A 21,871-nucleotide genomic window follows, 5' to 3' on the forward strand; every position below is an offset into this window, starting at 1 on the left:
TTACAATGATGTATTTGCACTCATCACTACCTCTAACAGTATTAAATCTAAAAATGTATGGAGCAGTTATATGTACTGTATACGACATGAAGAAGACATCATAGAGTCTACATATTTATCACAAAAATTATAAAGAAAGCACTTTAATTGAAATTCAATCCGGCAGTGAAATTTGCCGAAATACTTCTTATATCATCTTCGATATCATTATCAATATATCTTCCATCGAAATCATCGTTCAACTTATTAAGCTTATTTGCAAAATTTGATGTTAACGAACGTGAATTTGCATGGCTATTATTTTGCGAGGACCTGCTGAAAGCTGGCCACTGTGATTGCTTCAAATGATGCCCAGAACCCTCAGGAGCAAACGAGACTATACTTTCGGTATCAAAGTCTCGTTTGTCAGCTGAAAATTTTGATCCAGGAAATGATTTTCTTTGTAAACCAACCGATTTGGAAGTAGAATTTAGCTGCACCATTGATAATTGCAAATTGTCAAGTGGACCATCAACTAAGCTACCCATCTCTCTAAAGTGCACAAGTAAATGGTTCCATAGACTATTACGGCACAATGCCCTTGGATTACCCAATATCACTAGACCGAACTTAGCTCTCGTTAAAGCAACGTTGAGCCTTCTAGGATCGCTTAAGAATCCAATGTTCTGCTGATCGTTACCCCTAACGCAACTCAAGATGATAAAATCCTTTTCTCTTCCCTGGAAGGCATCTACAGATGTCACTTCAATTTCCAAATACTGTTCTCTTTTGCTAGTCAAAGTGCTGTTCATTGACATATACTGCACAATATAGGCTCTTTGGCCCTCGTATGGTGTAATAACACCGATCTGTTCAGGATTGACTCCGTCTTCAAACAATTTGGTGATGATTTTTTCCACATTCATCGCTTCGACTCTATTTAAAAGCGAGCTGCCATTTCCTGAAAATTCTTCTTTACCATAATTAGCCCAAAACATCATGGGCGTGTTTTCCACTGGCCATGGAAATTTAGAATGCTTGAGCAACCTACTTTCACTAGTAACTCCATTTTGTAAAGTACCTTCATAGAATACATTGGAGGGATACTCAGACAAACAAGGATGCATCCTATATTGAACATCCAATCTATTTGGAATATTTCCGAGCAATACCAATCTTTCAAACAAAGACTGTCTCAAACCCGCATCACCAGCTTTTTTGTCGAAAATAACAGGCCCCATTTGCTGATGGTCACCAACTAAAATGACCTGCTTGGCTCCCTTGACAATCGGGATTAAAACCTCAGGTTCAGAGGCATGAGTACTTTCGTCAATCAATACAGATCTAAACGTCAATTTCGACAATCTTTTATCAGCAGCCCCGACACAAGTACAACAAACTACATTACACTTGTTCAAAATTTTTTCTTCCATCTTCCTTACCTTCCTGATCAAAGCTTTTGCATCCGCATCAGATAATTCACCAACTTGATTTCTTAAAGCTATTAGTTTTTTAAGTTCGCCCTTGGCCGCTTTATTGACCAAATTATGCAAAGCAAGGTGGCTCACGGAGCTATCGACATCCTCTCTCGATTTCGCCGTTAACCTTACTACTTTCAAGCCAAGAACATCCAATTTTGCAGCTAAATGATCAACTGCAACATTAGAGGGTGCAGTGACCAAAATTTTACCTTTACTTGACAAATGATAAACGATTGTAGCCGATGTAACTGTTTTTCCTGTTCCGGGTGGGCCCTGGATCAAGGTAAATGGTCCCACTAAAGAAGATTTTACCGCATTAACCTGAGACTCATTTAATGTTGCTAATTTACTTAATGAAATGTTCCGGGGTATTTTGATGTCAAATTCTACGGGTTCAACCTCGTGTCCCAACAATTTATGATAAACATAACTTGATACAGACTCTTTATTTAAAGCAAATTTTCTTAAAGCCTGTTGCATTCTATCGTACGAAGTTCCCTTCCATACAAACTCTGCTGTGAAATTTCGAGTCTGATCTACCGGTGGTGGACTTTTTGATGGAGTCAACTCTAACGTGAAATATTCATAATAAGCATTCGGGACCCTAACAATAAAGCCTCTTCCTTCCCATGGTTCGTAATCGGATCCACTATACCTCAAAATCATTTCATCACCAACGGCAACTCTTAAATCGTTACTTTCAAAGGTGGAAAAAATAAACGATGCTAAATGTCTATTATTCAAACCCAAAGCCCATTTTACCTGAATATGCTCTAAAGCTTGAGACTCTTTCAAAGCTTTGTTTGCATCAGCCTCAAGCTTGACTAGAGGCGCGAACGAACGCTGATACTGAAAAGCATCATCATATCTTAATAAAATTGGTAGCACTTCCTCATCCCCGTCATCGTTGGTTTCAATTTCGTCAATAGTTGCGTCTCTGTGAAGCTTCCACTGAGTTTCTAATTTAGTGATTTGAGAATGAGAAACAATTTTTGAGTTTTCGATATCCTCTTCAGAAGGTTCAGAGGCAACCCACAGCAATAGCTGTCTATTTTCAATTAATGATTGCCATTGCGATGTGTCCCAGTTTACATCTTTAGACTGAGCGCAAGGGATTCTGCATAAAATTACCACTACAGACTCCAGCTTTGCGCTTACAAACCCAAGAATAAAAACATTTTTATTGCCACAGTTGTAACACTCTAAGGTTGTGTCCCCCAAGTCGGACTCTTCATGAAGCGCAACAACATTGTGCTTCGACATAATCATGTGCGTCACTATATGTGATGTATTTAATCCAGATTTAGCGTTACAAAACCACTTGTCACAAGTAACGCACTTGACAACACAGTTAGGCGTATGAATTCCACAATATACACAAGCATGTTCTGGAAGGCTTCTTTTTATAACGTCTGGAGATTCCTTGTTGAAATCCTCATAAAAATCCTCATCATCGTCGCCATCGATAATATCACGCAACAATTGGGCACCCATGGCGCCTTCTATCCACTTCTCGCCGTCACTCTCTGATCGTTCATCGAAATTTTGAAACACAAGACCGCTCATACTCTGCTGTCATTAACCGTTAATTAGAACTCTCAGCACATTAAATCAGCTTTTAACAAACTTCAGAATTACAAGTAATTATGCAATATGAAAAATAAATATACGCATCAGACCTCAATGAGCTAATCTCTGGCGACAAATCTCTAGAAATTTTCAAATATTGTTACACAAAATTATACTTGATAGTATTATTTGAAAAAGAGCCCTGAAAAAAGTCTGCTTTCAATACAGTTGAGAGCTGACGAAAGTCACTATAAGTTTGTCATTATTTGCTCCATTTGGCACTAAAGTTTGATTGATAAAGTCAATTGAGTATATCCTTTACGTCTATGGCAACATAATGTTCTACTTAAAGGTGAATTTTTGACGACATATGAGTCGAGCATCACTATACTGTACCTGCGACATCGATGTACGAGATGCTTCAAATGCCGCTGATTATAATGCCTTGTGCTATATTATTACCTTTGGACCTAACCCTATCATCAGGGGAATAGTACTATGACCAAATTTGTAGACCTCTATATTAATATGAGCTTGGCTCTGAAACCTGCAAATGTCAAAAAAGTTCTCGGTTAGACCAAACTACTAATAGGCAATGCAACTGTAGTTTCGTTCTCAATTTCATCTAATAAGCGCATTTGAAGGAGACCAATGACCAGAGATCGAAGTCTAAATGAAGCTATTTTTACTAACAATCTTTTACGGAGTTTTTCACGATGGGGCCCACATCGAATCCAATCGTGGAGTGTCTCAACAATAGACCCTTGAACTACCACATAATACAATTTGCGGAAAATCGTGTGAACGTTAGACGAGCAGTATTCGACTATTAAGGAAAGTGCGCGGCGGGTATATTACGAGAAGATTTAGACACAAGAAGTAAAATCATAGCCAGGAATCAAGTAGACGAAAAGAAAAAATTGTTCAGGAACAGGCAGATTAGATCGGAAAAGAAGCAAAATAATTGACACATTAAGGGCTTAGGAAAATCAATTTAGAGGTATAGGAGAACGGAACGGTGATTCCATAATAAACTTGGAGATAATAATAGATCAACGGACTAACGTGTACGGAGAGTAAAGGACCGTAAGTTGAACCTTCTTAAATACAGAGAGAGTCAAAATAAAACGCCCAGATATAAAAAGTAGAAAGAGCTTAAGGATCCTCCCAAGATACGTGAATAACACCAGGACGCGATGAAGCAGCAAAAATCAATACAGAAAATCATGCTAGATGACATGGGAACACTACATGGCAGCGAATACACGTTATCCTCTGACGCGGTGACATGGATTCTTCCTCAATCTATACAGATAACTGAAAATGGGGAGCTATACTCTATCACAGCTGAAAACGAGCGCTATTTGATGTTGAGATCTCTTCAATCATGCTTCGTACAAGTTTTCCCTAACATGTCATCACTGCATAAGCAACTGAAACAACCAGCAAAACGACGTCTCAATAAAAAAACTAGCTCCAATACTTTGGAAAATGGCACTGGTGCCAATGGCACCAATGCGTTCGATGAACCTCCTGTGATATTTATCAAGACCTATGATAATGAAAAATTGTATGTCAGGGTTTCAAGACGGCCTGATTTTATTAAATTGATAAGCTGCTTAATAGTTTGGCAATCATTGAAGCCCCTGGGTTTAGTAAAAAAATGGTACTGTGAGAATAAAGTGGATAGATCAAAAGTAACAGAAAATCCTCACGAGCTCTTAGTTTGCAGATTTAAAATATATGGACCTATTCCTAAATTGAAAAATTTAAAAGTGGTACAGGGTCCAAGGGCACCGACATATCAGCCGAGTGTGGATACGCAGTTGGACATTTCCGCTACTGGCTCAGCGAATGCACAGTCAAATAATGAAATCAATGAAGGTTGGTTTTACACGATGGGTGTTTTGAAATCTAATGGGGTATTGAATTTTATTTCAGAGTTGGATGGTACCTTGATATACTCCATAGATATTAAGACTATAATGACTTCAGAGATTAGAGAAGTACACCATTCACTTTTTGATAGTTCCAACGTTTTATTCGTGGGAAAAATCAAGGAGTTGAGATCTAATTCGGTTATCAAATCTGTAGGTCCACTTTATAAAGATCAAAATTATCCTTCCTTTTTAGTAAAGGATGCTAAACCTATTGCTAATAGTCAAAGAATATTCATCGAGTTTCCATTGCATATCGATTTGGAAGATTGGTTCGTAGGTTTGAATTATTTTGCTAAAAAGGAATATATTGGAGAATTCGGACGGAAACTGAAAGCAATGAAGGATAAACTGGTGGCCACTCCATCATTAAGTGATTATAGTAAAGAGTCTTTAAGAGTAAGTAAAAAGATCGTAATTGATATAATTGAAGCCAGGTTTGATGATATGCTACCCGAGCATTCAAAAGGCAAAGTCTATGCAGAAGTATTTATGTGGGGATTGAGTTGGTCGAGAACCGCCATGGTGAACTGGAATTCAAATCCTTTTTGGAAAGAACAATTTGCAACAGATTTGCCAATCCTGACGCAAATGATACATATCATCATTAAACAGGCTTCAAATGCCAAGGTATATCTGTCTGCTGATAAGGTGGTTGGTACTGTATATGTTACACCGGACGTATTATCTAAGCAGTTAGGCAAGAATTCCACTATAATGACAGAAGCTGGGTTTGGTAGTTCCATGTCTTTAGCCCACTCCTCCTCATGCAATACTTTGAGCGGGTCAATTAACAATGATATTGTGAGATTATCGATTTATGATTCATCTAATATTAGAATTGGGAATCTTATGTTGAACGTCAGCTTAAAAGAATACCATGTGTTGGCTCCTAATAATTTTAAGCCCTTGGAAAGGATGTTGAAAAATGCCCCAATGAAAGAATTGATTAAATTTTGTAATGATAATGTGCCATCGTCTGAGTTTGAAAATATCAGTTTAATATTGTTAGATATATTCCAAAGCTTAAGTGTTGAATCGGAATGGTTCAAGTCTTTAATGGAAATGGAATTGGTGAATGTCGATAAAATGACCAGAAAAAACTATATATCAGGTAAAAGGAATGATAAATCTCAGGCAAAATCTTCCTCTAGTAATAATGTTTTCAATACGTTATTCAGAGGATCATCTATTTTTTCGAAGTCACTAGAAAGATATAACCTTCGAATTGGTCAAGAATATTTGGAGAAAGTGTTCGGCGATTTTTTTACAAAAATTGAACAAGAGAAAAAGAATTGCGAGGTTGATCCTCGATATGTCAAACTTCAAGAAAGCGCGTCACGATTAGGAAAGTCTCTTGAAGATTCCGACCTTGATAGTGATGAAGAATATAGCTCTGATGAAGACCTCGAGAGAGAAGCAAAAGTCAAAGAAATGACGGAACAAAATTTTGAAAATTTGTATGGTTATGCGGAAGAAATTTGGAATAAAATTTATATCACGTCTAATGATTTACCTCAGCAGATTAAAACTCAATTAAAAAATTTTAGGACTAAAGTTGAGTTGGCGTGTGACCCAGATGATAGAGTAACTGCGTTAAACTGCCTTAGTGCCTTCATTTTTTTAAGATTCTTTTGTCCAGCTATTTTGAATCCTAAGCTTTTTTATTTAACAAGGAACCACCAGACAGGAACATCTCAAAGAACTTTAACTTTAATTGCAAAGATCCTTTTGAACCTAGCGAATCGGCAAGAATTTTCTGCTCATAAGGAACCACATCTTCTTAAAATGAATTCGTTCTTAGAAGCACATCAACAGGAGCTCTTGGATTATTTTGATAAAATCACTGGTAGAAAAAATGATTTCAATGAGAAAATACTTGACTTGAGTCATGAAGTAAAGAGATTTGATTTAGGAATAAGCAATGACTCTACATCCAGCGAGTTGCCAACCACACCGTATCTTATTGATAAATACTTGAGGCTAACTGAATTGATCCATCTATTAGATCTAAGTTCCATTTCGAAGCAACTGAGCCTACAACAAATTGCTACAATCACGTCTCAATCATCAACATCGACGATAAACTCTTTAAATAATGGCATTAGTATGACTAATGACATATCCAAATTTGGCACTGAGGAATTTAAAATAGACCAAGAAAAAAGCGTATATCAAATTGGATCTCTAGAGTTCGAAAAGTCAGAGTTTTTGGATCTAGCAGGCGATAACGAAACGGAAGGCTTCATTAAATCATTATGTGGAAATGACGAAAATATATTCTCCTTTATAGACTCTAACGTCACGTTGAAGGATATCCAAAAAGTTAGTACAACCTTGACTAATAAAATTAAAAACCTTGAAGATTTCCTAGATAATCCGGAGGTTCCGTCTAATTACGATGATCCTGATATTTGGAATGCTTTTGTAAGTGATGTTTTGTCTCGGTGCTACATTGACTTGTCGAGAAACAACTTGGTATATCTTGAAAGGGACATGGCGGTACCTAGCTTCTACAAAGTTGTTGGCGACAGCGTCTTTGCATACTTGAAGCTTAAGTTTTCTATGAATTCAGCAGAAAATCATTTGTCCAATGACATTGATAGTAATCAAGTGGTTATATCAAGCGGATTGATCTCAAGATCAATGAGCTCAAATGCTTTGGGGAGTGTCCTTAAAGGTTCCTCTAAGAATCCATTTAGAAAATGGATGAGAAAAAGTTAATTTTTGTATTTGTATAGTTAGTGGCCTATGGTCTATTCACGTGTATAGAAAATTTGGTACTCAACGAAGATCGGAATAAATCCAAACAGCAAAAAATGCCGCCGCCAGAAACATCTTTATTGCTTTCATACAAAGGGTTAAACCAACCATATTTTAGTTAATCGAGCTTATAAGGCGACAATTAAACGTCTCTTAGACTGGAGTTATTATAGAAATAGCACTGATTTTACTGTAATAGTATCTATATTAGGATATATCTTGGGATTATTATCAGAAACACTTAGTATTTAGATAGAAGTTCTATTTAGGTGACATCAACATATAGAGAGAACAGGACCCAGAATGGTTACAGAAAAGGAACTTTTAGACTCATACCCTCAGATTTCAGCTCCTACGGAGTTAACTGGCTATACTTCAAACTTGACTGACGAACAAAAGTCGATATTAAAGCAATTTCGCGAGCAATTAGAAGCCGATGGCTACAAAGATAGACTTGATGATGCATCGTTGTTGAGGTTTTTGAGAGCAAGAAGATTTGACTTAGAGAAGGCCAAGGTAATGTTTACCAATTGTGAGAAATGGAGGGAGGACTTTGGAACTAACAATATTCTACAAGACTTCCACTATGACGAAAAGCCCCTTGTTGCCAAATTGTATCCTCAGTATTATCACGAGACAGATAACGACGGGAGACCTGTCTATTACGAAGAATTGGGTGCCGTGAACTTGTCCCAGATGTTGAAGATCACCACCCAAGAAAGAATGTTGAAAAATCTTGTTTGGGAATACGAAGCCTTCACTAGAAATAGGTTACCTGCATGCTCCCGAAAAATAGGATATTTGGTTGAAACATCTTGTACTATCATGGACTTAAAAGGAATTTCTTTATCATCCGCTTATCAAGTTACAACATATGTGAGAGAAGCTTCCCGTATTGGACAGGATTATTATCCGGAGAGAATGGGTAAATTTTACTGTATCAATGCACCATTTGGTTTTTCTACCGTTTTCAAGTTATTTAAACCGTTCCTCGACCCTGTAACTGTATCAAAAATTCATATCTTGGGGTCATCTTATCAAAAGGATTTGTTAAAACAGATTCCAGCGGAAAATTTACCTAAAAAATATGGAGGCAAATCAAATGTTACTGATCAAGAGTTGTATTTGAATGATTATGGCCCTTGGAGAGATCCAAAATACATAGGTCCTGAGGGTGAAGCTCCTAGGGTATTTTCGCTTTCTTGAGGAAATAGATATGAGAACAGAACAGATAATTGGAAAAAAATGAGAGGTAAGGTCAACTGAACCACATTTGATATTCATTCAGAAAATTTTATAAGACGTGACTCTTATACACTTTTCGAAATAATTAGTTATTCTTTAAGCTTTTTCTATTACTTTACAAAATCGAATTTTTTTCATATATTTAGTGAAGCAATGTATAAAGCTTGTTCGTTAATTTTTCTCTACTTGTCTGATCAAAGCTGTAGAATAAATATTCATGCTGAAGTTCTTCTATACTCTAAGTGCTGGTGGTTAAGCCTCATTGTATGTCAAGCTGAATAGTTCCAAGGTTGTTCTTGTTATTTTACTGAATGCTGCTCTTAAAGTCTTCTTTTGTGGTTGTGAGTTTTGCTGCCAAAATATTCGGGATTAAAAATATTTCGAGATCTACTAAACATTTTCTTTGAATCTCTGTATTAACTTTCAAGCCAGCACTAAAATGTATTGGTTGACTTTGATTCAAGGTTTGATCCTTGCTATTGGAGTATCAGCAAAAACTCATGTATTTCACTTTAATGTGTCATATGTGACGGCTAACCCTGATGGCTTGTATGAAAGGAGAGTTATTGGAATAAACGATCAATGGCCACTACCAACAATAAGAGTAAAGACTAACGATAGGGTAGTAATACACCTTGCTAACAGATTGGATGTTAGAACATCATTACACTTTCATGGGTTATTCCAAAAAGGATCAAACGCCATGGATGGTCCAGAAATGGTTACTCAGTGTCCTATTCCACCAAATCAAACTTTCTTATACAATTTCACAGTTGAAGACCAAGCCGGAACCTACTGGTATCATTCACATTCTGGATCGCAGTATGGAGATGGCTTAAGAGGATTATTCATTATTGAGGATGACGATGTGAAATTTGATGAAGAGGTAACTTTAAGTATTAGTGATTGGTATCACAAAGAAACGGCAGAAATAACAAAAGGTTTCTTGAGTCGCTATAATCCAACAGGCACTGAGCCTATTCCTCAAAGCTCATTATTTAATGACACAAGAGACGTGAAGTGGGCTGTCAAACCGAATACTACCTACCTTTTACGAATTGCGAACGTTGGTTTATTTGTTTCCCAATATTTGTTTATTGAAGACCACAAATTTACTATTGTTGAGATAGACGGAGTTGTAGTAAAGCCAAAAGTCGTGGACTCTTTGTACCTCGCCGTTGCACAACGTTATTCAGTTCTCGTACATACTCGCGATGACGTAAGTCGAAACTTTAGGTTTGTGAATGTATTGGACCAAGAGATGTTAGATTTCTTGCCAGATGACCTTGAAACCGTCTCGACAAACTGGTTTGTTTACGATGAATCAAACATTTTACCAGCGCGTTTAGACTCAACATATGAGGAGGTTTTAAAGTCTTTAAATCCAGCTGATGACTTCGATCTTACGCCCTTGCAAGAACACCCTCTCTTTGGAGATGCTGATTACAAAATTGAACTTAACTTTTCCATGGAAAATTTGGGCAATGGAGTTCAATATGCGCTTTTTAATGGTAAGACTTATGTCCCCCCTAGAGTACCAACTTTAATGACCGTCCAGTCTAGTAAAAATTATGCTAATGATCAACACATTTATGGTAGCAACACAAATTCTTTTATTTTACAAAGTGATGAGATAGTGGAAATTGTTTTGAACAATAAAGACCCCGGGAAACACCCTTTTCATTTGCATGGTCATAATTTTCAGGTAATTTCGAGATCCCAAGAAGGAACTGATGATAATGATCCTATCGTGTATGATCCTAATAATCCAGATCATAACAAATTTCCAGAATTTCCCATGATAAGGGACACGGTAATGGTCAATCCTAATGGATTTATTGTTTTAAGGTTTAAGGCAAATAACCCAGGTGTTTGGTTTTTCCATTGTCATGTTGACTGGCATTTAGAACAAGGACTTGCGATTGTGTTGATTGAGGCGCCTACTGAAATACAGAACCAGAAACTCCCTCAAAATCATTTAGACATCTGCGAAGCTGGAAATATGTCTTCAATTGGTAATGCTGCAGGACGTTCTGGACATTCTGAATCTGAATGGTTAGATCTTAGTGGCGAAAATGTTCAAGTAGCACCTTTACCTGATGGATTTACTCCGAAAGGATACATTGCGGTGGTCGTTTGTGCTCTTTTTGCTATATATGGGGTTTTTTCAATTTATGACTACGGGATGCAAGATTTTGCAACTGAGGATACGAATAAAATTGTACATAAGGTCTATGACATTATTGATAGATATCTGCCCCCTGAGAATGCCAGCGAGCTGCCTTTGGTAGGATCTAGTCGTAACGAATAACTCATGGTAAAGTTGCGTAAGTAGATCTGTTTTATATGTTGTAATCTATGTTAAAGTGCGCACTTGGAAAAATTTCTAGGATGAATAAATATTAATCTGTAAAACGTATAATTTGGACCTTAATCTAATGACTAAATTCGTCGTTGTTGGGTAAGTTGATTAGATTACGATCATCAAACAGAGCTTGCTAACTTCTCATAAGATCAGGTATAGTTGGTTTATACACCACGTATAGCTTACTTGATAAAAACGTCCCTGCCCGTGATGTCACTATAATTGCTCAGCATTTTCCCGGCGACGAGTCAATCGACTATACGTCACCATTTGCAGGGGGAAATTTTTCTTGTATTACGGGAGATGATATCCAAACTCTCAAGTTTGACAAGTTTTCTTATCTTAACTTGCACAAAATTCAAGAGAAATTAGGTGGCCCACAATGTGGGTTGGACAACTGTTATTCGACTGAGTATTTCGAGAAGAGACCCTCAGAGCAGAAGCTTCGGTCTTTAAGATCTTACCTTAAGGAATATCGTGAGATCAATGAGGCAGCTTTACCACAAGGTGCTGTATTTGGAATTCACTTCAAAACTTGGAATTTCAATTCACCGAAGTTCTTATCAAGTTTATTTAACTATTTAAGAGAGAAAGGAGTGACCGTTAAACAGCACAAGCTTCTGAACATTTCCGAGGCTTTCTTTCCAGATACTAGGATAGCTTTCAACTGTACTGGACTTGGAGCAAGGTCACTTGGGGGCGTTGAAGACCCCTCAGTATATCCATTAAGGGGACAAGTTTTAGTCATCAAAGCTCCATACATAAATGAAAACGTTCTTTTTTGGGGGTCGGATTATGCAACATATGCAATCAAAAGACCATTCTCGAATGATCAATTAGTCTTGGGAGGTTTTATGCAAAAGAATAATTGGACGGCTGATACGTTCAAGTCTGAGAATGATGACATCTTGGCTAGAACAACTAAAATTTTTCCCGAAATTCTAACTTCAAATCCTCGTGGTAATAATCTAGAAGATTTAGAAATTGTTAGATCTGTAGCTGGATTGAGACCGAGCCGCCATGGAAATGTTAGAATTCAAAAGGTAAAAGTTGACGACAAGAAGTTCTTGGTACATAACTATGGAGCTAGTGGATATGGGTTTCAATCTGGATTGGGAATGGCCGAAGAAGCTGTCAATTTGGTACTTGAAGCATCACCGAAGCTTTGATGTTCTTGCCCAACTATATACAGTTTGTGTCACATTTTTAGATAGTCAATAGAAATATCAACGATAACGGGTGAGGTGAGTACAACTTGTAGTTCAGCCTGAAAGATTAGAGGCGAATTTGGATACGGCTGCTTAGGTGACGTAAACAGCTGTCGAATATGTCTCAAATATTAGAATGGGCATTTGGAAAGAGATTAACTCCTCAAGAAAGATTAAGAAAAAATCAGAGAGCGCTTGAGCGTACTCAAAGAGAGTTGAGTAGAGAGACTGTTAAACTACAGAAACAAGAAAAAAAACTCATAGGAGATATTAAAGCTTCAGCGAAGCAGGGTCAAATCTCTAGCGCCAAGATTCAGGCGAAAGATCTAGTCAGAACGAAGAGTTACATCAATAAGTTTAATTCTATGAAGGCACAACTTCAAGCCATATCATTAAGGATCCAATCAGTAAGATCAAACCAACAGATGGCTACATCTATGAGAGATGCTACAAGGGTTTTAAATGGAATGAATCGCTCAATGAATCTTCCTCAATTATCGAGAATTGCTCAAGAGTTTGCGAAGGAGAATGACCTTATGGATCAAAAACAAGAATTCATGGAGGATGCTGTGGATGATGCGATGGAGGATGATGAATTAGGCGAAGATGAGCAAGTAGATGAAATACTAGGAAAAGTTTTAGATGAAATTGGAGTTGATTTGAATACTACGCTTAAGGATACGCCGAACGCTATCCATTCTGCTGAGCCGGTATCAAATAGTAACCGGGTGGCTCAACCTATAGGCGGTGCTCCTACAAATGATGAGGATGACTTGCAGGCTAGACTCGATAGTTTAAAAAAATAAGTAGTTTCAATAGGTGACTTTTATTCTATCTATTTTATGTATTTTTTTTCAATTAAATAATCGATTATTCTTTCCGCAGATTCTTCAATCGAAACACCTTCATAGTTTTTCAAGTGAATCTCAGGATTCTCTGGTGCTTCATAGGGTGCACTTACACCAGTGAACTCCTTGATAATACCCTCTCTAGCTTTCTTATACAAACCTTTTGGATCTCTCTCTTCAGCCACATCTATCGGGACATCAACATAAACCTCGACAAATGGTAGGTTATCAGCTTCATGTAATTCCCTAGCCAACTGTCTATCTTGTTTATATGGGCTTATGAAACTAGTCAAAGTCACACAGCATGAATCGCTGAACAATTTAGCAACCTCTGAGATTCTGCGGATATTTTCATTTCTATCAGCTTCACTAAAACCTAAGTCCTTATTCAATCCAAATCTTACATTATCACCATCCAATCTATAAGCATTGAGCCCTCTTGTAAGTATCGACTGTTCTAAAGCACAAGCAATAGTTGATTTACCACTTGCAGATAAACCTGTTAGCCAAACAGTGACACCTTTTTGTTTCCTTAAAGCAGAACGCTCTTCATGAGTTAAGTTTTCATGCCAAACGATGTTTGTGGCCATTTTTGCAATAGTTTCTATATTTCTTGAACAGGTATTAGTTTATCTTGATTCAAGGTAGCTGAAAATTTGAAGAGTTTCAACATATCTCGTGACCTCGAGCTAGAATAATGTCGCTTATGAATAAGGCTAAACTAAAATGTCGCTAATTTTTAACCTGAAAAATTTCAATATCGTTCCTTAAGGTCGAGCAAGAAAAGAATATCAATCGAATCTCAAACTACTCTTGAATATTACAGAGCCAAAGCAAAGGAAGTACTCTAATATTAGGTTTGGGGCTGCTGATCGAGAATGCTTTATGAGTTATTTGCCATTTCGAGGATTTCGGATCCTTTGAAAACTAATAGGGAGGCTATTAAGATTGTGTCAACCATAGGAAAGTTAATCTTGAACAATAGAGGAATAATAAGAGACATAACTGGAATGGGAGCTAGAACGTTACCGAAGGTAATATCAAAAGATCAAGAAAGGCATTTTCAAGGTTACCATTTTATGATGAATTTTGACGTCTCAGGAAACGTTCAACAGGAATTGTTAAGAACATTGAGAAGAGATCCAAGAATTTTAAGATGTAATGTGGTGAAACATGATCTTAAAAAGTCATTGAATCCAGGGACTTCATTTGAGAAAGCTGTTTATGCTACAACTAAAAATTAGTCAACTTTGTACATAGAAATATTCGATCGTTAAACCTAAGGTCGAATTGCATTAAATTGATCATTAAGTAAAAAATATTAATTAAATTATTACGTATTAAATGAAAATGTAGTCTACAAAAAGTCACGACGTATTAAGACTTTTGAGCCTAATTTAACAGTTGCAAGTCATCAAGTTAAAAGTAAAAGTGACTCTATTTTTTTTTCACTTTAAATTCTCTCATATTTTAAAGATTATATTCAAGCGTTGCCCTTTTGCCGCTCCCAATTTAATTTGAAATCCATGTTTAGGGATCATTTAATCTCTATTTCATATCCCGTCTATCTATTCTTATTATACCTCAGATTACTACTTCCGTCCCCTTGGAAGTTGCTTGGCTTTGTACTGTAGTTGGATTCTAGTTCATCCAATGAGGTAGTAGATGCAGCTGAGCTATTATGCTCTTCATCAAAGACTGAAGGCACATTACTATTATTTTCCAATGACGAAGTCTCCGTCTCCAAAATGGTGGGCTCTTCATTAAACAGTAAATTGATTGAAGAGGAAGACTTGGCTACCGCTTGCATATTTGGATCTAATGAGTTACCTGCACTTGGAGTTCCAACGAAAGATCTTGAAGCTTGTCTCGGCCGCGCAGATGTACCGGTTTGAATGTCATTATTGTTTGGTGTTGGTGCATGCTGAGAAAAGAAATAAGGATAATTACTCATTGGGATCAGATTTCTATTTTCGATATCTTCCTCTGACATAAAATTAACAGATAATGGATCGTGTTCACTGATGTTAATTCTCTTGATCTCAGAGTATGACCAACGACAAAAATTAGATGGAATGATCACAGGTAAATGTTTGTACTTAGTGTAGTTGAAAACAGCATATGACAATACAGCACCTCCGATTAAATCAACAAAATAATGATGAGTTAAATACATTGTGCTCCACCAGAGCCAAGAGCAATATGCCCACCAAACAACTTTATACTTTGGGAATAGCCAGCAAAGAAACAAGACATCCATAACCGCACAACCTGAATGCAAGGATGGGAAAGCACCAAAAACAACGGGTGAATTAGAAAATGCTGAAGTGTACATATCAACGCCCAAGAGAGCGTCAATTCTACCTAATCCACCAGGTGACCCCATCATAGAATAATCAGCTGGTTCCAAGCCATGAATTATTTTGTACCAGGGAGGAGCAGCTGGGAATAAAATTTGAACCATAACTCCAACTAAATTCATATAGCCAAAAGCAAATCCAAATGACCTAAGTGATGTTGGGGGAGCAAAAATGAAGATGAAGAATGCAAGGATAATAGGTGATGAAAAATGAACTAAACCATAAGGAATCCATGCTAAAATATCCAAAAACGAAGTATAAGTAGTAGCTAATACTGCTGATAAATTGTCTCCATAAAAAATTGTTTCAATAGCCGGCAACACCTTGACAGAAATTACGGGTCGCCAAGTTGTGGGAATTTTTCCACAACTAAAGTAGAATGCCAACCAAGTAAACACTGGCAATGCTGGAACAAAAAATTGCGATGTTAGTGGAATAAGAAGACAACTCAAAAAGATCAATAATATTGGTATCTTGATCAAAAACGTCACAGGAAAGATGAGAAAGACAAAGCCAATAACTGAGCTTAAAAAGCCATAGTGTGCGATATCTTTCACGTTCCACTTGTAGTTCTGTAGTTTCTTTAATGTCCTGTTTATATTAGTGTCAAATTCTAAGGTCCCTAATTCATTTCCTGGTTCCTTTTCCAGCAAAAAGTAATAATGAAAGAGCTGGTAAGGCTTCTGCACTATCCGAGATCTGACTAAGAGATTTGAAGCCATCATATCTTCTACAGATTCTGACCTTTTCCTCTCTCGACGAAAGTTGTTATCTATATTAAAGAGCAGTTTCTTCTACTTCCTAGTAGATGCTCACTCACTTCCTCCTATTATTTCTTTTTACAACAAATAATGGAAGAAATTATGTTTAGTCCGCGCTTTTTTGTGTCATATTACCCTTCATTTTGTGCAATTCCGTCCCGAGCGGTTGTTTGCTCCGGAGGTTTCTTGAAAATATAGGGGAACTTGTAAGGCTTCATGCAACTACAGTAGAACGTTACATGTTAGGCCCAAAGACTTAATAGAAGTTCATTTCGTCAAAGTTCAAATGAGCTTGCACTAGCTGTTGGCAGTCCGCTTATTCCCTATAATATATTTAGCATAATATTCGTCTATATGCAGTATCGTCTATAGGAAGTCCTGTGGACAAGGATAGATATTTCCATAGCCTAACGTAATAGTAACGATCAAGCAAGAGGGTTAAACGTTTACAATGGTTGTCGAAGATTTAGATGACAAAGTCGTTTTGACAGTAGGAAATACAGGTAACTCTGTGACTATTTTGAAATTTGGGGCAACCGTCATATCATGGAAGGTGGAAGGAAATGAAAAGCTTTGGTTGAGTGAGGGTGCTAAGCTCGACGGGTCTAGAGCTGTGAGAGGTGGTATACCGTTGGTTTTCCCTATCTTTGGGAAACAAAAGGATACACGTCATCCTACTGCAAATCTTCCACAGCATGGGTTTGCGAGAAATTCAACTTGGGATTTTTTGGGTCAGACTTCAGAAAATCCGCCGACTGTGCAATTCGGTTTGGGACCAGAAAATGTGGATCCAGAGTTGTTGAAGTGCTGGAACGGAGGCAGCTATGATTTTACGTTAATCTTGACGATTCAGTTAGAAGAGGGAAAGCTCAAAACTGGTATTGAAGTAGAAAACACTGGAATAGAAGCGTTCGAATTTAATTGGCTATTCCATACATATTATAAAGTCCCTGATGTCACAGATACTCTTGTTAATAACCTAGTAGATCAGCAATGCTACGATCAATTACTTGCTGAGAGTTATGTCGAGAAATCACCAATTGTTGGTTTCACAGAAGAATTTGACAGGATTTATAAAAAAGTTGATACCTCAAAAATCTTTCAAATCATTGAATTCGGTAAAGTTTTAACAAATATTGAGAGATTTAATTTGCCAGATACAGTTGTTTGGAATCCCTGGATTGAGAAATCTGAAGGGATGGCTGATTTTCTTCCTAAAGATGGCTACCTACAAATGTTATGTATTGAACCAGGACATGTATCAGATTTTGTAAAACTTGCTGCGGGTAAAAAGTGGAGTGCATCTCAAAATATTTCTGTAGGTGGTGAAATCAAAGTACAAAGTAACATTTATTAAAATAAACGATTGAAATATTTATAAATTTAAAATTATTGGAATCGGTCTTTGAATTTATGAAACCTGTTTAATGATTTTTGGGACGAGGAGATAGTTGGCTTTGCATAAAATGAGGGTGCTTGCGGAATTGTGTAATTTTTTGCCGTTAGTGAAGGTTTGGCGTTGTGTCCCATTTCAGGTAATTTCCATGAATTAGAGCTTGTCGATTTTGGTAGTTGGAGAGTAGAAGGAGCCTTTGTCCGTAGATTGTGTAACTTGTCGATATTACTCTGAGACTTCTTCAAATTTGAATCATGACATTTAAATGAAGAGGCTTGTAGATTTGGAATTGAACGTAAAGACGAATTCGAGTTTAAACGGGAGCCTTTTTCGCTTGTATCAGTTGGTACATGTTTGCGCACTACTGGTTGCTTCACACCAGCTAGTTCCAAAGAAGATGCTCTCTTACTGAGAGATTTAGTTGACGCCTTTGGTTTTTCTTGGACATTTCCTTGTAATATTTCATGTAAATTCATTGACCGTTTGGACGGACTAATCTTCGAGGGACTCTTCTTAGATGGATTCATTTTAGAACCATTTAAGCCATGAAGCTGTGGAGGATTCATCTCAGTTTTCTGCTTAACATAATTAAATGTTTCTTGTGGCCTATTGTTGAGATTAGATGCTGACGAAATTGTTGCATGAAGGTTGACGGATGCTTTTGAAGGACTTATTTTCAAAGAATTAACTTTCAATGGGCTCGACTTTAAAGGATATCCAGTATGTTTTAATGGCGAAGAATTATTCAATACTTCCTCTGGTCCATTTAAAGTCCTTCTTCTTTTTGATGCAGAACTTAAGTTGATGGAGGGGTTTCTCTTTCCCGAATCATTTGAAGTAGATGGCGTTTCATTTTCTGTTATTGCCACCACCCTCGTGGGACTAATTTCTTTCGGCCTTCTATGAATAGAATAATGTGAAGAAATGCTGTCCATTTTATTGAACCTAGATCTATGAATTCCGTTGAATTTCCTCTTGCTTTCATTATGTATTTGTGCCTTCGGAGATGTCTTTAACAGCTGTGAAATCTCATTTGCTCTCACATTGAGTTCTCTCAATACGTTATTAGTAAGTCTTTGAGAATATCCTTTCAGTTTCATGTGTGGCTCTATTCGTGGCTCTATTTCATCGAGATTTGGGTATAAGGGAGATGAGTTAAGGGGCGAAGATGAATTCAAATTTAAACCTTTTATTTTCTTAATTGGAGTACCCAAATTACTGCTCGTATCAAACGAGCCTGGTATAGGATCATCCATTTTCCCAAGCGTATGGAAGTTGACGAACTTTAGTCTTTCAAATGAAGAAGATCCAATATTAAACTAAGGATAGAAGTCTTTTGTCAAGAATAGTTTGATACCTGGTCCGACTTTTTTTCACAGCTAATGTTTGTTGCATTCCCAATTAGGCAAATTGATAAATACAGACACAAAAATGAAAGAGACGATGCCTATATGGATTGAATAATGTAAAGTGCGCAGCGGAATACAAACAGATACAGGTGAATGCCATTGGATCACATAGTTTTTGAAGAGCCTGACCTGGAGAATATGAGGATAATCAATATTTGAGAGCCATAAGTCAAGAAACAAATTTCACCTTTAGCTTGATGGTATCACGCTTCTAGTCACGTGCGTATTGGCACCATTTGTTTTTTTGGTTATCATTCGATCTACCCAGATTCCTACATATCAGACAGATACGCTGACGAAAACGTGTGATCTGCTATATATGATCCCTTAGATAAATGTTCCAATACCGTAAAGTATTTCTTCGATGTGGAGATTACTAATATGAGAAGGGAAGATATCCTAGATCTCATATGATTGCTCTTAAGGATCCCAAATCATCATCGCATCCGCGAGAGCTCTTCAAATCCAAGACGAACTTTAGATAAATTTGAGTATGTGGGTTAATATATTACGCGCCTTGGACCCACGGATCAACACATTCTGTGGAGATGAGGGATTGAATACGAGCACTTCTTTCGAATATTCTCCTTAAGGACTATTTCAAAAGATAGACAAACATTCAGAACGGTTGCAAAGAATAGTCTCCACTTCTAATGTAACACGCGCGCGACATTAAGTTTTCCACTTTTCCGAGCTGTCTTGTCTCCATGTAAAAGCTTTGCTAGAATTAGTAAACAAGCTTGGGTATCGCATCATACGACAATTCTCAGGCCATCTAATCCAACAGCCCGGGAAACGTCTTTCTAGCATTCCCTCGGATGATGTTATGTCCGAGCTGCTTGAGTTCCTATTTGCCTACTAACTTTGAGTCATCTGACTTTAAGTTTATCCTACGGGTTATATCGGAATGCTCCTCACTCTCCTCCAACGCCCCTCGACATCTCGGGCATATGGAACAGGCGAGGGGATATTAGCTGCAGAAAAAACTCCGGCCCCGCGTCTGAAGGATTTTGTCTGCCGCCTCGCAACTATCGTGCTGCCAATGGTCCTATATTCCGACTGATCGGACACTTAACTGCTCGAGCGGTGCATGAAAGTCCGTGCTGAGTACGGAAAAACGCTGACAGGCTGAGGGCAAACTTTGATTACCAAAGTAACCGGTAAACTCACAAGTGGTAGACTCTAAGGAGGTCAACAATGAAATGATATCACTGAACAAACACATGGGTCGAAGGGAACGAGAAGTGGAGATGTTTCTATTGACCTGTCCCTTTGAGTTCTCCATTGCCTATCGTAACTATCGCCTCTCAATTACCACAGCCGTTTGTTATGTTGCCCGAGGTCAGGTGGAGATTCTGGTTACAAATTGTTCCTCTCGCCCAGAACCACATTACCGGTAGTTCGGTGTGCCTCCGCAGCCGGACTAGAGATTACCCCAGAAAAATAAATATATATATAATGACGGAGCACACAGGTACGTTTGTCCGGTACTAAAAGTTTCTCTCTCTCTCTTTTAATACAATATTTGATGAGAAGTGACAGACTATGTCAGATTTACTAAGCTATTCAATAATGTATAATCCTAGGAGGGTGATGTTACCTCCCCTTATGGGAATAAACGGAACACCGTCGATTGCAAAACGACACACTGGGTCAAATATACCGGTAACACTTCCTCCATTAAGCAATCTATGCTTGACTGAACATAATTTAAAGAATCTTGGAGTCAATAACGATGACAATAGCCAGTGGAAGAATGCTCTCCTGTCAGCTCTGGCAGCACTGACTCTGTGGGGCTCATTGGCTTCGGCCTGTTCATCAAGCTCTGAAACATCGGGAGAAGAACTGCCAATAAGTTCCCCTCTGCTGGTTATAGGGACGAGTTCTCCTCCTGAAAGTGACTTAGACTTTGAGCAGCATGAGAATCATAAGCACGTACAATCCAAGAGAAGGCAGCGTCTTGGACCATCCTGCGATGCATGTCGTTCGAGAAAAGTTAAATGCACTGCAGAAGTCACTGTAGTAGCTCGTTCTTTACAGCTTGAACAGCAAACCATTGAGGGTATCACAGATGATCATCTCAAAAGGTTAGTTTGGAATAAAGAGACTGTGGAATTGGACGATGGTGCCCAGTTGGTGATAGCGAATGACAAGATAATCAAATTCAAGGGATGCAAGTCATGCCGTGCAAAAGGTTTGGAGTGTCATTTTTCTAAAGGTTATACCAAGGAAGACATGATGGGTCACAAAAAAATATGTGCCCCGGTTGCTAAAGTTGTAGCTCCGGATTTAAAACAAAACAAAGTGTCAAAGAAGAAGCATACTGGGACGACAGGTTCAAATTCCAGGAAGAGTTCTTGTGTTGCATGTAGAAGAAGAAAGGTGAGATGTTCGTTCAACAAGTTATTGAATAAGTGCGAAGGATGTTACAAAAAAAATTATGACTGCGAGTATGATCATGGAGAGTGAGAGTATGATGCGGCTTAGGAATGTGTAATGAATGTATAATATGTTAATAGCAACACGGTGTACCGTATATTGGATAAGAAA

At 37.7% G+C, this 21,871-nt stretch overlaps 12 protein-coding genes across 12 annotated transcripts; 8 read left to right on the top strand and 4 right to left on the bottom strand.

Annotated features, from left to right (window-relative positions):
- Positions 1 to 143: 143 nt before the first annotated feature.
- Positions 144 to 3,026, bottom strand: NAM7 (ATP-dependent RNA helicase; the record flags this gene model as incomplete). Its single annotated transcript, XM_062956178.1, has 1 exon — positions 144 to 3,026. One exon carries the CDS (start codon positions 3,024 to 3,026, stop codon positions 144 to 146), a length of 2,883 nt encoding a protein of 960 aa, XP_062812707.1.
- Positions 3,027 to 4,225: 1,199 nt separating this feature from the next.
- Positions 4,226 to 7,690, top strand: BUD2 (Bud2p; the record flags this gene model as incomplete). Its single annotated transcript, XM_062956179.1, has 1 exon — positions 4,226 to 7,690. The coding sequence occupies one exon, from the start codon at positions 4,226 to 4,228 to the stop codon at positions 7,688 to 7,690; it is 3,465 nt and encodes a 1,154-aa protein (XP_062812708.1).
- Positions 7,691 to 8,032: 342 nt separating this feature from the next.
- On the top strand, positions 8,033 to 8,935 carry SEC14 (phosphatidylinositol/phosphatidylcholine transfer protein; the record flags this gene model as incomplete). The annotated part of the gene is made up of 1 exon (XM_062956180.1): positions 8,033 to 8,935. One exon carries the CDS (start codon positions 8,033 to 8,035, stop codon positions 8,933 to 8,935), a length of 903 nt encoding a protein of 300 aa, XP_062812709.1.
- Positions 8,936 to 9,413: 478 nt separating this feature from the next.
- FET33 (putative oxidoreductase) lies at positions 9,414 to 11,285 on the top strand (the record flags this gene model as incomplete). The annotated part of the gene is made up of 1 exon (XM_062956181.1): positions 9,414 to 11,285. The coding sequence occupies one exon, from the start codon at positions 9,414 to 9,416 to the stop codon at positions 11,283 to 11,285; it is 1,872 nt and encodes a 623-aa protein (XP_062812710.1).
- Positions 11,286 to 11,412: 127 nt separating this feature from the next.
- Positions 11,413 to 12,508, top strand: IFG3 (Ifg3p; the record flags this gene model as incomplete). Its single annotated transcript, XM_062956182.1, has 2 exons — positions 11,413 to 11,435; positions 11,488 to 12,508. 2 exons carry the CDS (start codon positions 11,413 to 11,415, stop codon positions 12,506 to 12,508), a joined length of 1,044 nt encoding a protein of 347 aa, XP_062812711.1.
- A 158-nt stretch (positions 12,509 to 12,666) lies between these two features.
- On the top strand, positions 12,667 to 13,353 carry VPS2 (ESCRT-III subunit protein; the record flags this gene model as incomplete). Its single annotated transcript, XM_062956183.1, has 1 exon — positions 12,667 to 13,353. One exon carries the CDS (start codon positions 12,667 to 12,669, stop codon positions 13,351 to 13,353), a length of 687 nt encoding a protein of 228 aa, XP_062812712.1.
- A 29-nt stretch (positions 13,354 to 13,382) lies between these two features.
- MET14 (adenylyl-sulfate kinase) lies at positions 13,383 to 13,985 on the bottom strand (the record flags this gene model as incomplete). The annotated part of the gene is made up of 1 exon (XM_062956184.1): positions 13,383 to 13,985. One exon carries the CDS (start codon positions 13,983 to 13,985, stop codon positions 13,383 to 13,385), a length of 603 nt encoding a protein of 200 aa, XP_062812713.1.
- Positions 13,986 to 14,273: 288 nt separating this feature from the next.
- MRP17 (mitochondrial 37S ribosomal protein bS6m) lies at positions 14,274 to 14,639 on the top strand (the record flags this gene model as incomplete). Its single annotated transcript, XM_062956185.1, has 1 exon — positions 14,274 to 14,639. One exon carries the CDS (start codon positions 14,274 to 14,276, stop codon positions 14,637 to 14,639), a length of 366 nt encoding a protein of 121 aa, XP_062812714.1.
- A 320-nt stretch (positions 14,640 to 14,959) lies between these two features.
- AUR1 (inositol phosphorylceramide synthase) lies at positions 14,960 to 16,480 on the bottom strand (the record flags this gene model as incomplete). The annotated part of the gene is made up of 1 exon (XM_062956186.1): positions 14,960 to 16,480. One exon carries the CDS (start codon positions 16,478 to 16,480, stop codon positions 14,960 to 14,962), a length of 1,521 nt encoding a protein of 506 aa, XP_062812715.1.
- A 487-nt stretch (positions 16,481 to 16,967) lies between these two features.
- PRCAT00006068001 (glucose-6-phosphate 1-epimerase) lies at positions 16,968 to 17,873 on the top strand (the record flags this gene model as incomplete). The annotated part of the gene is made up of 1 exon (XM_062956188.1): positions 16,968 to 17,873. One exon carries the CDS (start codon positions 16,968 to 16,970, stop codon positions 17,871 to 17,873), a length of 906 nt encoding a protein of 301 aa, XP_062812716.1.
- A 32-nt stretch (positions 17,874 to 17,905) lies between these two features.
- PRCAT00006069001 (uncharacterized protein) lies at positions 17,906 to 19,168 on the bottom strand (the record flags this gene model as incomplete). The annotated part of the gene is made up of 1 exon (XM_062956189.1): positions 17,906 to 19,168. The coding sequence occupies one exon, from the start codon at positions 19,166 to 19,168 to the stop codon at positions 17,906 to 17,908; it is 1,263 nt and encodes a 420-aa protein (XP_062812717.1).
- A 1,698-nt stretch (positions 19,169 to 20,866) lies between these two features.
- On the top strand, positions 20,867 to 21,790 carry SUT1 (Sut1p; the record flags this gene model as incomplete). Its single annotated transcript, XM_062956190.1, has 1 exon — positions 20,867 to 21,790. One exon carries the CDS (start codon positions 20,867 to 20,869, stop codon positions 21,788 to 21,790), a length of 924 nt encoding a protein of 307 aa, XP_062812718.1.
- Positions 21,791 to 21,871: the final 81 nt, after the last annotated feature.

Source organism: Priceomyces carsonii (assembly GCF_900007245.1).
Source record: "Priceomyces carsonii strain CBS4050 genome assembly, scaffold: Debaryomyces_carsonii_scaffold_7, whole genome shotgun sequence".
NCBI classification, from domain to species: domain Eukaryota; kingdom Fungi; phylum Ascomycota; class Pichiomycetes; order Serinales; family Debaryomycetaceae; genus Priceomyces; species Priceomyces carsonii.